The following is a 14962-nucleotide window of genomic DNA, read 5'->3' on the forward strand; positions in this document are numbered from 1 at the left end:
AGAGTGAGGGGAAGATAAGGAATTTTCACCCCCTAAATTGTCACTAGTGGGGAGTACAATTTGTTGTTGTTTGTTTGTCACCTTTTGTCATTCCCTTTATCCATTTATATTTTTGAGTTCACCCAAATTTATTTTACATTGATTCTCTACACCCCCTAACCTTTTCCATTACCTTTCCTTAGCCACCACTACACCACCACCCTCTTACCTACCCACACTATGGGAAAACCCAACCACCACACCGCCGCTCACCCCCCCCCCCCCCAAAAGCTCCCCTTCCCCCGAAAAACTTACTGATAATCTTCTTGTTGAAATAACCACTTTATTTATGTATAGTACAATTTTATAAGTCATTTTGAATCATAAAAATTCCAAGTTAAGCTCGAATTTGACAACAAAGTAACATAAATGTCTCGTTTATTTTGTGTAGTACAATAGTAAACACTTTGGCTCTCTCCTTACAAAGCATATTAGGATTTCTACAAGATTTGAATACTAAATTTAGTTGCTCTGAATTTTAGATTAAACTTAGTTAGTCAAAAGTCAAAACTATCAAATAAAGGCATAGAAAGTGGTGTCTAGAAAATTAGAGGATCAACATTTGCAATGGTAGAAGTAACATGTATCTAAAAACAATGATAATTGCACAGTTTACACTTTACAGTAATGATGGCAGACAGAGGCGTAGCTGCAAGGCTTTCTTGATGCTACCAGTGCCAAAAGCAGAATATGTACACAAAAGAAAATAGGCATGTGATGTTATGTATGAGAGAGAGATGTATTGCTATCCTCCTTGCTTCCCTATCTTTTCCCATTTAATTGATGGATGAGACTACAAGTTTGAAAATTTGAATTACTAACAACCCCATATTATAACATTCCTGTCATCGCTTGCTGATGCCATCATATGAGGGTTACACGGATTCCAACTCACACAATTGACAGCTCCTGAATGTCCAGGCAACGTCAAGAGGAGCTCTCCAGTGCTTCGGTGCCATATGTATACCTACATTTACAAAACACACTGTCATCAATCCAAAACTTCTGCTCATATATACAACAAAATGTTTGCCAGGCACAAATTTTGCTTTGTGACTATCATACGTACAATTATAAACTTCGAAGTTCTTAAAGTATCCTATGGCGGGAGGATGCAAGCCATGCAACAGTCATGGGTAATGGTGTAAAGCCAAACTCAGACAAATGGTACGGGGTACCCAGTAATCGAGTATACTAAAGTTAATAGGCTTTTTTCTGATCTCTAAGCCAAACAATACAAGAATAGGAAGAAGGTAATTGCTGCTAACTCAAACTACTGGGCACCAAAAACTAACTTTGCTGTCTTTACAGTATGCTTCAATCCCTTTTTGTCAGATTCCCAGCAAGTAACTAATTAACATTCCTATATTTCTCTTGCCACATAGTAATTTGAAGAATAACACCCCAAGCGCAGACATTTTCATAATTTAGAATCAGAGATGAGAAGCAAAAAGTAACTAAAAAACCAGTCTACTCATGTCTACTTTCAAACTTCGAAGGTTGGAAGTTAATGGAATAACAGTAATCCACCATCAAGCGCCTCAAGTTGAGAGTTATGACATTCTTCTTCATAGCCTCTAGAAGGCACAAAAGGAGAATAGAGTGGAATTTACTGTTTTCACCGACTATTTACTGATGATTCAGTACCTATGGAATAAGGATAATACCCCAGCGGAACGGATCAAATATGCAAAAGGAAGAATTAGATCCCTGTGAGACTCTGATTAAACACCACATCTGGAACATTTTCAGCCCATTTTTTTGGGGATGGGGTCTAAGGTGATCCACTGGATTTTCTAGAGAGTCTATCTAAGGCTACCTGTCTACAAAACATAAACAGAAAGAAAAGGAAGCCAATCAGATGAGAGGGAAATTATATGTTCGCATACAATTATTACCTGTGAATCCTCACTACCGCTGGCAATAAAGCCTTGCTCAATGCCCCCAAAGCAGGAACGAACGACAAAACGGGAGCGTTTGTGTCCTTTGTACTTACAGATAACTTTGAAATCACCCTCTAAGCTCCAGAGATGTATCTCTTCGTTAGCAAGGTTTACAAGCAAGAACTTGCTGTCCTTAGATAAAGAGAATGATGTTATAGCTTGGTCTTCTTCAATCAATCTCTCAAACTTCGCTTGTCTGTTAAGAAACACTATAGCACTATCCTGGCAAAGGCTTAATAGACTCTTTCCATCATTGGTTATAGCCATTTCCGATGTCTTTAGTGTCCTATGACCTCTCCAACATTCCTCTTCTCTTCCATCTAGATACCATATGCAGATACTTTTATCAGTGGCACCACAGAATACTCCTTTTCCGTCAGGAAACCAACCACATGAAACCAAAGTAGTGCCAAGGTTTTCATAAACATGGAGACATTTACCAGACTGGACATCCCAACGTCTAACAACTTCCTCCAGTCCACATGTGAGAAGTTGGCTGTCATCAGGACTCCAAGAAACAGTACAGACAGGTTCGTTATGACCAGCTAGCAAATGCTTTAGACACAACCGGCCACTCTTAAGAGTCTGCGGACAAAGTATTGTGCCACAGAACTTTAGAAACAAAAAAAGGGAATATAAATAGTAAATAGATTAAATTGTTCTCACAAAAAAAAGTAAAATGTTGTTCTCTTTGTTTAACAAACACTATTTTACTCACTTGTCACCCCCTCCCGAAAAAAGCCACATATGTAGTTTCTGAATGGTCAAAGATGTGAGTGACTGACTATGGAACCAAGCTATTCAAACCCTATAGAATAAAACTAAACTTCTTAATTTCCTCACTTTTTCTAGATGGTACTTATTTTACTTTCCTCACGTATTCTAGATGGTACTCACTCAACAGGGGCTTTTAACTCCAGACTTATTCAACTAACATGATTCTATATTTCTATATCCCTTAGAATCCACAAGGGAGATAGACCCAGAGTACAAAACTTCAGCAATTCTTGGCATATAACAATGCTTCATAAAGGAATAAACAATTGAGTATTGTCATACAAAACTGGTAGAACATTAATTAACCTGCCTTTTGAGCAAGTAATTTTACAAAATGCACATCTTCTTAAGTTACACGCAAACCAAAAGAATAAAATGAAAAATATGTACCTCCCAAATATATACCATCCGATCTGTAGCTGCTGATGCTAGGTACTTCCCATTGTGTGAAAACTGCACATACCAAACTTCACCGCCGTGTGCTTGAAGTACCTGATCCATCAGAAAAAATTAGAAACAAAATGATCAACACATTTCATCAGATCGAACAGCACATGTGAAAGGCAGTATATCGCGAGCTAATAAAGCATTAATGCAAAGTCGCAATCTAACATTCTTGGTTCGTGTAACCGAGCCCAAATTTTGGGCTTAAGGCTTTGAGGTATTTCTAACTAAAACATCTTCCACAAGCAAATTGGGGTGTAACAATAATGGAAAAAAAAAAAAAAAAAAATGCCTGAGATAAACATTAAAGTCTTTTTACTTTTGACTGCAAAATCTCTCTACAATCACTTCCTATACGATAATGCAATTCTAAATGTCAAATATGGCTTCTAGATTAACACCTAAATCCTAATTGAATGAGCAGATCAATCATTATGTGTTAGCTAAGTAAAGACAAGAAAACTAGTGTAGTTTAAGAATTCCCCATTCACCCATCTTACAGTTGGTCCATCTTCGATCTGTATAATGTGTTACAAGAATGTTTAACAATGTAACTGAACTATGAGCCATCATACCAAAATAGACAAAATAAGGATATTTTCCTTTGTGTATCTTGTTATACGAACCCACTAGTGGAAGTTATTTTCCACAATGCTTTAAGATCCAGCATCACTAATTTTGTGGTCAAGTCTTTTTGTATAGTTCCTTGGATTAGTCTAGTTTTGTATGATGATCCATAGCTTAGACCAATTGTATTAATTTAATTGCAACCACAAGAAATATTAATCTAACACAGTAACTGGGGGTTGATTCCTTCTAATAGTATAGATATGTCCAGAAATTCATTGCTTAAAAATTTATTTTGGTTAAAAAAAAATATTTTCACCATATATCATGATGTTATGGGAAGTGACAATGAGATTTAATGAAGTTACATAATGTGCAATATACTTCGTATACATGATTTGAAACAAATAATTTATCAACTTGATGGTCATGTAAATTCTATAGTTCCTAATAGCTGCTATCACAACTAACTTTACCACAATACCCTTGTATGACAACTCAAAAACAAAACAATCCAGTACATACCGATTCTGACCTGTATATTTTCAGAAGGAATCTGGTGGCTCTCACATTGATGGTCAATATACAAGGATAATCCACTGTCAAGTATGTTGTGGAACACACAAGATTCTCGTTGCCTGTCAAGAGCCTGCTCCACAAGTTGTTCTAATCTTCTTTCGGGTACAATCACTTGAGCAGGAAGCAACTTCTGCAAATTCTCCAAAATTTCTTGCCGCGAACTGACACAAATAGTTTCAGTCCTGGGAGTTATAATTTGTGAATGAGAGACAAGGCAGGCAGCAAGCTGATGAACCCTGTTCGTGTTTATACAAAGAGGTGAAATCTCATTCCTAAGCGTCAACAGCGCATCTTTAGTATTTCCACTTTGTAGGTGCTCCAGATATTTTTGCTCCAAAATAACGAATGTTGCACATTTCTTGGTCTCAGGAGAGACACCAAACTCATGCAAAATGGTAATACTGTCATCCCATTTCCCTTCCAACACAAGCTGCATAAATGAAGTTACACTAGATGGATGCAACTTTATTTGGGATTCTTCTTCTAAAAGAGCTCCAGCCTTACCATAACCGAGAGAATACAAGGCACTGGTGATGATTTTAACGAATTCATCTTTTCTTATAAGCCCTCTAGATCCAACCATTTCTACATCTTTATCAATGATAAAAGTCCTAGCCATTGTATTCCCCAAAGCAACAGATACAGGATTGATGTCACTAGAAACTATTCGATTCCTTAGTACGTTTCAAAGGTGTCGTCTATACCTCCCATATGATGCAATATTCAGTCCATAAGCATTGTCCTAACGAGCGCACAAGTAAAGAACGATTTATTAACAAATTGCAAACAATCAAATATTACTCAATCCAAAAATCAATTCAAGGAAGCCATTCATTTTATTTTTACAGAATCACAAAACACAAAAGATACACCCACATAGTATACTCGTAACAATTGAAATTCCCATCCATTTTCAGTGAAATCAATCTTGACAGCAAGAACAACTAAAACGAAATTATATGCAATGCCCAGAAACAATAAAAAAGAAATTTACATGATCACTAGCAAACATAATATCAAGTATGAAACAAACATCAACTACTAAGAAATTCAGAATGCACAACTAGGCGAACAAAATATCAGCTGAAACAAGGAAAATTATACAAGAAACAGTGAAAAAAATACTTATCAATGAGATGAAAAGAACATCCAGAAAAGGGAAAAACCCAAGAAAAAACTGACCTGAATTGATGAGGCAAAGATGAGAGACTAAAATGGAGGATTATTGAAAAAACCCAGAAAAGAAATGGAGAAAAAAAGATGGAAGCGTGGGGATTGGGAAGAAGAAGGGAGGAGAGAGGAAGAGAAGAATGCGTATGGAGAAGGAAATGCGCCCAAACTTTTAATTTAATAGTAATACGCCACACTGCAGACTCAAGTAATGCCTTTGCCCGTTTCGACTTGCTTTTCTCGCTAGATACCTCCAATTATTCACCAAATTCAAAATTTTACTAAAACCTCTACTTTTCACTACAATTCACCATATTAGCCTTTAAGTAACCTATTAATGAAATGTCTCGATTTGAATGCCTCTACTTTCAAACGTTCGATTTAGATTTATAGGGTCATTTAAGCTCTTAAAAGTAGATCAAAAACTTTTTCTTTCTAAATGAGGAATCGTGATTAGAAACCTAAAAATACCAAACCAGAAACATAGTTTAGGCCTTTCCACTAGTGAAACCAATGAGAAACCCTTCAAAACTCAACTAAGGAGACTAGGGTTCAAAAGATCAACAATGGAAACTACGGGTTTAGAGAAAAAAAAAAAAAGGTCGTAGTAAAATTTTGGGCATTTTGGGGTCTCATGACTCTCATCCATATGTATATAGGATTTATAGGCGCGCTTATGCTGCTTTTATAGTTATATTATGGGTATTTTACATTTGCATACGTTATCTATCTTATGCTTTATTACACTATGTTTGTGTAATTCTTAAGAATCAAGTAATTTCATAATCATTTGTCGGCTTTCATAATGTTTAGAGTTGAATCGGACAACAATTAAATGAAAAAAAAATGGATTGGCGTTAATAGATTAGAGTGGTTAGAGAATGAAGACTCCAAGATATACTAACGAGTTGTAAAAGTTAGTGAGAGCAATACATGGTTTCCCGGGCATAAAAAAACAACTCCTTCAATGTTGATTGTTGAGGGTAGTACTATCTACTACGTAAAACTAATATAACAAGCTCACATTTGTGTGGGGAAATTTACATTAGAAATTGATGAAATACATATTGACCGTAAATCAAGGTCACCTCGTTATAAGAAAAATAAAAAATCAAACTCACTAGAACTAAAGCAGCTAGCCTGCAAATTGATTTATAATTTGATTTCAGCTCCCTTCTAAGGATTAGGTCAGTATTCCATAATTGCCTGATTTCCCTGCCAGAGAAAGTCAAGACTGTTTCAAACAAATGACCTAAGTTATTACATCCCCTTCATGATTGTAATCAATAAGTCCCAGAAACTGTATGCATAACCAAAGAGGGTAACCTGAGTACGAGTGGACAACCACCAGATGCTCTAAGGTTACCTGCTCTTGGCAACAAAAATCCCATCAAATCTGTGACTGCAAGCCAGCTACATTTTCCCTGAAAAGTCGAGTCATATCAGGCACATCAAAATATCAGCTCCAAGGTATTGCAATTCAAAGCAACAAGAAGCCCATGACTTCTCATGATACCACACTTAAAAAAAAAATTAAAAAAAAAATAAAATAAAAAAACTGTATAAATTGGAGCCTTAGGGCGTGTTCGGCAAAATATAGCTGTAGAGGTAGCTGTTAGCTGTGCTGGTGGCTGTTAGCTGTCAACTAGCTGTTAGCTGTGAAAATAAATAATTTAGTATGAGTGTTTGGTAAACTAGCTGTGAACTCTACCCCCACCACTACATTCCCAAACACTCATAATTTTTTCTATGTAGTGGTTTGAATAAGTCAAACCACTAAAAGCTACCTAAAAGCTACCCAAAAGCTAGTGCCGAACACGCCCTTAGCTTGGAGGGGATATTATTCAAAGAAAATCTCTTTCAAAATGCCACAAAAATTTTCAAGTAACTGCTCAGCTTCTACAGAAAGCTGATCTTAAGTAGTTTGATAATCGGTTAAAAGACCATCAAATTAGGGAACACAAAAACTCTTATAGCATAGGAATATGCACCTCGATTATATCAGCTTATTCTGAGCTTTCATCATTATCTTCTGAATCAGATCCATCTTCAATCATCTTTTCAAGGGTTTCTATGTCTCCAGAGTGTGAGAGGGTGTCTATCCGTAGTTTGTCTGCATCTTCACTGCAAAATTCAGCAGCCAAAAAATAAGAAAATGGAAAAAAAAATAAGAACAGATAGAAATAATGATAAAATTAGAGCACAAGACTTACTCTGTAACTCCAAAAATTTCCTTCACAATTAAAGAGTTCTCCCTAGCACAGAACTCCGAAAGCTGCATCACAATCAAAGCATAACTACGTGAGAGTGCAAGGGTAGGCATTTGTGCAGGAATAAATCAACTTCCATATAGCCTGTTAGCACTATCATGACTAGAATAGTACTGATTTTCTGGAGCAAAATCAAGGACATTGAAAAGGTCAGCAAACCAGTAGGTTTTCTCATTTGACCATATTGTTACTTTCAATGGTACTCGCCATACGGGCTCTAACAAGCAGTCAAGTAATACAAATTCTCGAAGCTACTTAACTGTTTACAGGTCTGATCTAAAGAAACTTTTCACTATATAGGTACATGGGCTCTAACAAGCAGTGAGGTAGTACATCAAGACCTCCCAGATCCAGTCAATAGCATGATCATTAACAGGGGTTCATGTGGAAATCTCTCCAGCTTAAGCAGAATATGCGAATTAGGCGGTGAAACCCCGAGTAAACCATTTGCAACACCTATTATCCCGATTCTAAATAGTAATTACTACAATGATTGGGAGCAACAAGCATATACTACATTGTACCTCTTGAACAATTGTATATCTTCAACCTTTTTTTTTTAATCTTGTTACCCCTATATGGGATATCAATAAAAAAAAATTATAAAATAAAACTATCAAGTTGACAAACAATTGAAAATACGAGGATCCAAACTAAGGACAGAGAGATTAATGAAGCATATTTGAAGAAGCAAATAAATTAACATCGGATATACTTCAAAGAGAGGGAAAGTTTGTGCATATGGAAACTGCTAAGAATAAAGTGGAGCATTAAGCGCAAGTTATTCAAAGACAATATGACAATTACATAATAATCTTTTAACAAAATAAAAGGTAATTAAATTAGGATTGTCTCTTAGGCTCTATTTGCCTCAGTTTAATTTTTCTTAACTTTTTTTTTTTAACTATTATCTTTTTATGTTGAACACCTAGAGCTTATTTATAACTTATTTAAATAAGCTGAGATAAACAAAACCTTGGGAACCATTTTGACAAAACTATGTGCCCTAGATTTATAGGCATTGGATTCAAGGCTTATTCTTCTTTTCTATTTCCTTAAACCTAGTGCTTCGGGAATCTGATTTGAGAAGAAATGGATTTTTGGCTGAATCCTACAAATCATACTAGTTATCACTGTTTACAAGAATGAGTGAAGTTCTAAGTCAAACTGTCCTCTGAACACTCATCATGTATCAGAAAGCCTAATCTTTCCCCATTATCATTGGGCATTTTTCAAGTATCTGGTATTCTGGCTGGTTTGAATAGATAACAGTTTCAGAGATTCAACGACCTGCAATTTCAGCCATGCTGTTCATAGCTACAGTATCTAAAGCACTCAGAAAATATCTTCAGAATCAGAACAGTTACAGGGGATAGAGAAACCTCTTCTTATTCTTCTTCTTCTGCTTGAACGCCTTAATCCCATAAGTGGGGTCGGGCCGGTCGGCTACATGAACAACCATAAGGACATCCAAGGAGGTCACCCATCCTAGTACTACTCAATCATTGTGGTTCATGTCAAGCGGGATGTGACAAAATTTACATTGGCTGACACTAGCCTACCGTAACCCTCCTCTATCCAGGGACTGGCAGCGGGAAACCCATTGGCGGGGTAGAGCAACCAATCTATATAATTGAAAATGTGTCCTCCATAACAGATTTTTCTAACAACCTTTTCCTTTCCTTGGGGGTGGATGGGGGATTTCGCAATCATCCATGCAAAGCTGAACCAGAAATAAAATCTGAAAATTGATGGAACAAATAAGCTTATAGATTCAACACAAAGAAGCTTACCTCAGATAAATAGAAAACCTTTCCGAAAAGAGCCTGCACAGCAAGCTTTCTCTTGAAACCCCTTTCAGTATAACCTGAAGCATCCATGACAACAGGACCTAAAGAAATGGAAATAATATCAGAGATATATGGATAATCAGTTTGAAAGATCCATAAAGAGGCAGTTTTGTGGATGCATTGACCATAAAGGACCAATGTTCCAACTTCCAAGTGACACAAAAGGGACAACATACATGCATAATGCTTGCTTTAATTGCTTTACATCTAATTGTATGTAGGGGAATGGAAGTTTCATTAAAAACAGAAATACACAATTAATGGAAAAATCATAGAATCACACTCCAATATCTAACCACAATATGACAAGATGCAAAGGTAGATTAAATACAACTCTATGTCCATGTTTTACACCATTTAGTTCCTGTCCGATTACCAGTTAACCACACTAATTCCATACATTTGTCCCAACAAGAGCAACTTTTGGACTGAGTAGTTGCATATCCTCTCTCACATACAACTTACAAAGATGTTTGTTTATGCTCATTGTCCTCAACCCCTCTAGAATCAAGATGGAATTGCATTCTCACACCATGAGATGTTAATAATACCTAATCACATTTCACATACGTGAGGAGTCAGTGGTCACATACACTTGAATAGTTTTACATTTCTCATACTCATTGGTAGCGACTCTACCTTGTATGAGGGTCACAACTCACAACCCACAAACTGTGGCAAGTATCACACACACACAGACATAGCACAACCAAGAGATATGTTGCCTGATAATTAAAAAATGCCATCAACCATCATGATACATATGTTGTTGTGTTTTATACTCTTAAAACAAGAACACAAATGGACAGCATCATGTACTCAGAAATTCCATATAAGTACGAAGTAACCAAGAAGAAGCCAAGACTTAAATCCACAACAATTTAGAGCAAATAGCAGCTCGAAAGTTATTGATTTTAAGTAGGAGACCGATTTATGAATATAAAACATGGTAAATCCGCACAAATCAAGTCAATCTGACAACAGTCTAAGATTACAAGGAGATGAGGGAAACTTAAATAAAACCAGGTATTTACTTTTTTAAACAGGAAATACCTTTGTCCTTCACAATACGTCTTGATACATCATTTAGAATTTCAGCAACTTGGGAGTCACTCAACATTGAGGCTTTCCTTAGTTGAATCAGGTCTGCAACCGTGTCTCCATTGAATGGTTTATCATTGAATGCATAACGAAGGTACTTCCGCAGAACATCCTCCATGCTAAAACCTGTCTGAAAAATATCAAATTTTACATCTTTTAGCACATAGCATGAAAAACTTGAGCATGCAAAACAGCAAAAGCACATTAGAGTTTCTGAAAATCATGTTTGAGAGGTTGACAGCAACATGTGTAACTTCAACTATTATACATAGGAAAAAAAATAGAAAAAAAAGAGCGTTCCCACAAAATCTATTCAGCTAATCATTATCACAATGCAGCATATCATTATATAAGATATCCTCCATCCACAATAAATATTTTCTTTCAACCTTGCCTTCAACATTGACAATGCAAGTAATAGATCCCTCTCAATGCATCGACAAGGAAAGAATATCCCAGACAAAGTAAGGTACCACAAATAAAGTAGAAGACTAGTTGTTGGAGAGGCAAGCTCCAAAGAGACAAGAAGCAAACAACACTAGTGACACGTGTCACTATAATTGCATGGTGTAACCTTTTTTTCCCATCCCCTTCCTGTCTTCTAAATTAGGAATTAATGCCTTTTTTTTTTTTATGGTGGTTTAGCTTTACAAAGAATGGGAGTATATTTGTTCAAGCATCTAGAATCCACCCCCTTTAAAATGGATACCACTGAATTTCCTATAACAACCTGTCGATGGATAGCACCTGCAAAAATGCAAAATCACAGACCACTTCTCCGGGATTTCAAACGCCATTTATTTGTATGTTGTGGGGGGGGGGGGGGGGGGGAATTCTATATTGCATAGGGCATATCTTGCAACCAAAGCTTCCCAAAAGCATAACTGTGATAAAAATATTTCACGAACTGAGGGCCCAATTTTTTTTGACACAGCACATGGCTGCCGTAATAATTGAGACGGGCCTGATTGACACAACAATAACAGGCTTATAATAAAAGATATTACTGTAAATAATATTAAGAGACTATCTTAGATGATAAGCCTCTAATTGAAGGACTAATAATATTTTTATTTTTTTTGGTGAAAGAGAGGGGCAAGCCCCAATTGAGGAACTAATAATATAAGCATATCAAATTACATTGAATAAAAGAAGGAAAATCTCCGACAGTAATATGTTAACACTTGAAAGCTTGTAAATTGGTTAATCTTTTGGGCACATATGTCATTGCCATTGTAACTTGTAAGCAGTAAGAAGGAAAATATAATGCATAATTTCTAAAAAATTTGAACAAGGCAAGGGTCTGTTTCTTTCTCTTTTTCCTGCTGAACAATTACTTAGAAGCATGCATCTCACCTTTTTCACGATATCCTCCAACGCAGAATACTGAACTGCATCTCTGCCTTTCTCAAAGAGTTCATCAATTGACTTATTCAGTGTGGCATTTTTCCTTACCTGCAGTTTAAATCCAACAATCACTCTTTGCAAAATGTCCAAATAAGCCAAAAGCCAGTACATATAGAGAAAGATGGGCACCATATCAATCATAATTTCCATCACATTTTAACTTTCATAATCCTACCACTTGAGTTTCATTAAGAAATAGCAAGCATCCTTCACATAAACCTCGCAACCCTATTCGGCACAAAGCTATGGGAAACACAAACAACTAAATTACTTGTATTGCATTGGGGTGGCAGCAAGGAATCAGAATTTGCATTCAGTACACCACCAAAACAGAACTTCATCAAAATGGGTTTATAACTAGTGCACTTTCAGTGCTAATGCTTTTTGGGGTTCTCTAATACAGAAGATGAGACGAGCTTAAAGTCTAATTGATGCCATTTGACTATGAGTATTAAAAAAAAAAAAAAAAAAAAAAAAAAAAACAATCTAAACAAATGTCAAACTCTTTGAGTCTCCAGCTTGTACAAAATTAGGGCTTGTATAACCCCATATTACTCCACTAGAGCTAAACAAGTTAAAATTAACATACATAATCATAATAAAAAATGAAAGTATACCCAATTCAAAACACAAAACATAGGAAAGCAATCAATCAATAGAAACCCAGATAAAACCTAAATAAAATGAAGGAATTCAAGTACCAATTTACGGCGTTTTTCTCTTGGGGAAGTGAATTTGTTAAGAGCCTTAAGAAAGCTAGTAACAAAAGTAATCCCCAAAACAGCTAAAGGAACAGCAAGAAACCAAGGGAAAGAGGTCTGGCCAACTCGTGGACCAGGGATAGCTTGAGATACAGAACCAGTAAATTCGACCAAATCCAAAGCTTTTTCTTGTATCCATGGAAGATCTTCTTCAACTTCAATTTCCTCATCTTGTTCAATTTCTTGTTTCTGGGTTTTGTCAGTGTCTGTTTTGGGTGTGGAGGTTGATTTGCCGAATGCTTTGGATTGTAACGAAATGGGTCGACGTTGGGATTTGTGAGGAGAGAGAAAGGAAGCGGGAAAGAGGAGAGGAGCAGCGCCCTTTCCCTTTGAGGATATCAGAATGCTTTTTCTGGATTTCGAATTGAATGATGATACACAGAATGTTGATATGCTTACCATTTTCGCCATTGTCAGAGTTGGATTAACAACTTTCAAAGGTGACAGTGTTTATGTAATGCGATAACGGCTACCAAATTCGACAATGTTGAGACTTGAGAGTGAGGGATAGCTTAATGCTTAGAGCTCCTCTCTCAATTTTAGGAGAAAAAAAAAAATCCACTAATGTTACAATAATACGGACTATATTTCTTTCTTAGTGACATAAATAAAAGCAAGAGAAATGACAAGTTAGAGGTTTTTTTTTTTTAAGTTCTCTTTAAGGTTTCTCTCTTGCAAGGGTTTTTGTAATTTTGTAATCCTACATAAGAGATTATTAATTTTATTTAATAATACTAAGATTTATAATCCTAAGATTTATAATACTAATACTAAGATTTATAATCCTACATAAGAGATTATTAATTTCTTTTAGAATTAAATAAGAGATTATTAATTTCTTTTAGAATTAAATCATTCAAATGCCACGTAAGCAAAATTGACTAATGAGATTTTTAAGTTTAAATAATTAAATATTAGATATTATCTTTTAATATTAGGAATTTTATCTAAATATATAACAAATTTTAGCTTATACATACAAAAAAAATAAAATAAAATAAAATTCAAACAAACCGTGAATCGCACGAGCTTCATCTAATTTATATCATTATGGTGAGATCAATAGAAAAGCTACACAAATTGCAACGTCACTTGATATAATTTGCCTTGAATATTGTCATTTCGTTGTACTTTGTCGAAGGTAATCACACGATCTCAATTAATTTTGTGATTTGTTTGGTTACAAATTGTTAGTATTAATTATTGTACTTTGTATTGTTATGTTTAAATTTTATAATTTGTGAATTATATATGATCATGATTTATATGTATATGATTAGTATGTGGTATTATGTGATTTAATTGTCGAACTGATTGATTGTGTTATTTCTAGGGTTTTAATGTTGTCTCTATTTGGAGTATTGTTTTATCGAGGTTTTAGGATTGTTAATGCAGAGTATTATTTTTGGGTTGAGATTTGATTATTTTGGGTGCTAGTATTATTACCCTAAGAGTTGAGATATTTATTAATCGAATTGTTATGTTATTTGGGAATCTGTGCCATTGTTGAGATATACATTATTAGTTGTGAATGATTATTTGATCAAGTATGAGATCAAAAGGTTGAGAAATTATTATTTTGTTCTTGGTTTGAGGCTCGGCGTTATAGACCTTAGTTCTTGGCATGTTGGTAAGGAGATGATAATCATGAGTTAAGAATGAGGTACAATCTTTATTTTATTTATTTTTCTATGGTCCCCTATAGTGGGAATTGGCCCGTATGTGGTCTGGTTCAAGGTGTTTTTCTGGTTATTGAGAGTATTCAAGTTTTTATACTTGTTGGTTTGTTATTCGAATTACTCATGTCCAAGGCTAGGTATAGAACAACGAGCATGGCACACTTATTATGTATGATCAGTTAATTGAGTAAAAGGTTCGTATTATTATTCGAGGTTGAGTCGATAAAGGTTATTTTTCAGAGTACAATGTGTGATGTAGTTTCGAACTACATTGTTTAATTGATCTAGTAATTTTAATCATTCTATTATGCTATATATTCTGATATGTGATGATTACTCAGCTTTTTGCTGACGTGTGTGTTATTTTGTTGTGCT

General features: G+C 35.4%; 2 protein-coding genes across 7 annotated transcripts; both read right to left on the reverse strand.

Moving 5' to 3' along the window:
• Window positions 1–529: 529 nt before the first annotated feature.
• Window positions 530–5686, reverse strand: LOC145621044 (WD repeat-containing protein 26 homolog). The gene is made up of 5 exons (XM_081675777.1): window positions 5532–5686; window positions 4306–5091; window positions 3150–3251; window positions 1938–2567; window positions 530–1006 (listed from the first exon to the last, which is right to left on the reverse strand). The coding sequence occupies exons 2-5, from the start codon at window positions 4966–4968 to the stop codon at window positions 857–859; spliced, it is 1545 nt and encodes a 514-aa protein (XP_081531903.1). The 5' UTR covers window positions 4969–5091; window positions 5532–5686; the 3' UTR covers window positions 530–856.
• A 767-nt stretch (window positions 5687–6453) lies between these two features.
• On the reverse strand, window positions 6454–13460 carry LOC145619534 (uncharacterized). Of its 6 annotated transcripts, none has more exons than XR_014108153.1 (8): window positions 12849–13460; window positions 12097–12195; window positions 10693–10870; window positions 9583–9680; window positions 7733–7794; window positions 7511–7643; window positions 6846–6932; window positions 6454–6734 (listed from the first exon to the last, which is right to left on the reverse strand). XR_014108153.1 is itself a non-coding variant. In XM_081674249.1 (7 exons), exons 1-6 carry the CDS (start codon window positions 13317–13319, stop codon window positions 7526–7528), a joined length of 1026 nt encoding a protein of 341 aa, XP_081530375.1. In that variant the 5' UTR covers window positions 13320–13460; the 3' UTR covers window positions 6454–6932; window positions 7511–7525. The 6 variants fall into 6 exon arrangements, 2 of the variants coding, with proteins under 2 accessions (XP_081530375.1, XP_081530373.1); XR_014108152.1 differs by having other exon boundaries at window positions 6454–6753; XR_014108151.1 differs by having other exon boundaries at window positions 6846–6943; window positions 12849–13459.
• Window positions 13461–14962: the final 1502 nt, after the last annotated feature.

Source organism: Chenopodium album, chromosome 27, assembly GCF_948465745.1.
Source record: "Chenopodium album chromosome 27, dcCheAlbu1.1, whole genome shotgun sequence".
Classification (NCBI taxonomy): Eukaryota; Viridiplantae; Streptophyta; class Magnoliopsida; order Caryophyllales; family Amaranthaceae; genus Chenopodium; species Chenopodium album.

Bases quoted from the DNA above. Each gene is read 5' to 3' on its own strand.
- LOC145621044 (XM_081675777.1), bottom strand. From the start codon at position 4,968: ATGGCTAGGACTTTTATCATTGATAAAGATGTAGAAATGGTTGGATCT. The intron at 2,568-3,149 runs GTACATATTTTT...CTTTGTCCGCAG, and splicing joins GGATGGTATATATTTGGGAG to ACTCTTAAGAGTGGCCGGTT. The intron at 1,007-1,937 runs GTAATAATTGTA...TTGTAAATGTAG, and splicing joins GCGGTAGTGAGGATTCACAG to GTATACATATGGCACCGAAG.
- LOC145619534 (XM_081674249.1), bottom strand. From the start codon at position 13,319: ATGGCGAAAATGGTAAGCATATCAACATTCTGTGTATCATCATTCAAT. The intron at 9,681-10,692 runs GTATTTCCTGTT...CCATTTCTTTAG, and splicing joins ACGTATTGTGAAGGACAAAG to GTCCTGTTGTCATGGATGCT. The intron at 7,644-7,732 runs GTAAGTCTTGTG...TGAATTTTGCAG, and splicing joins GAAATTTTTGGAGTTACAGA to TGAAGATGCAGACAAACTAC.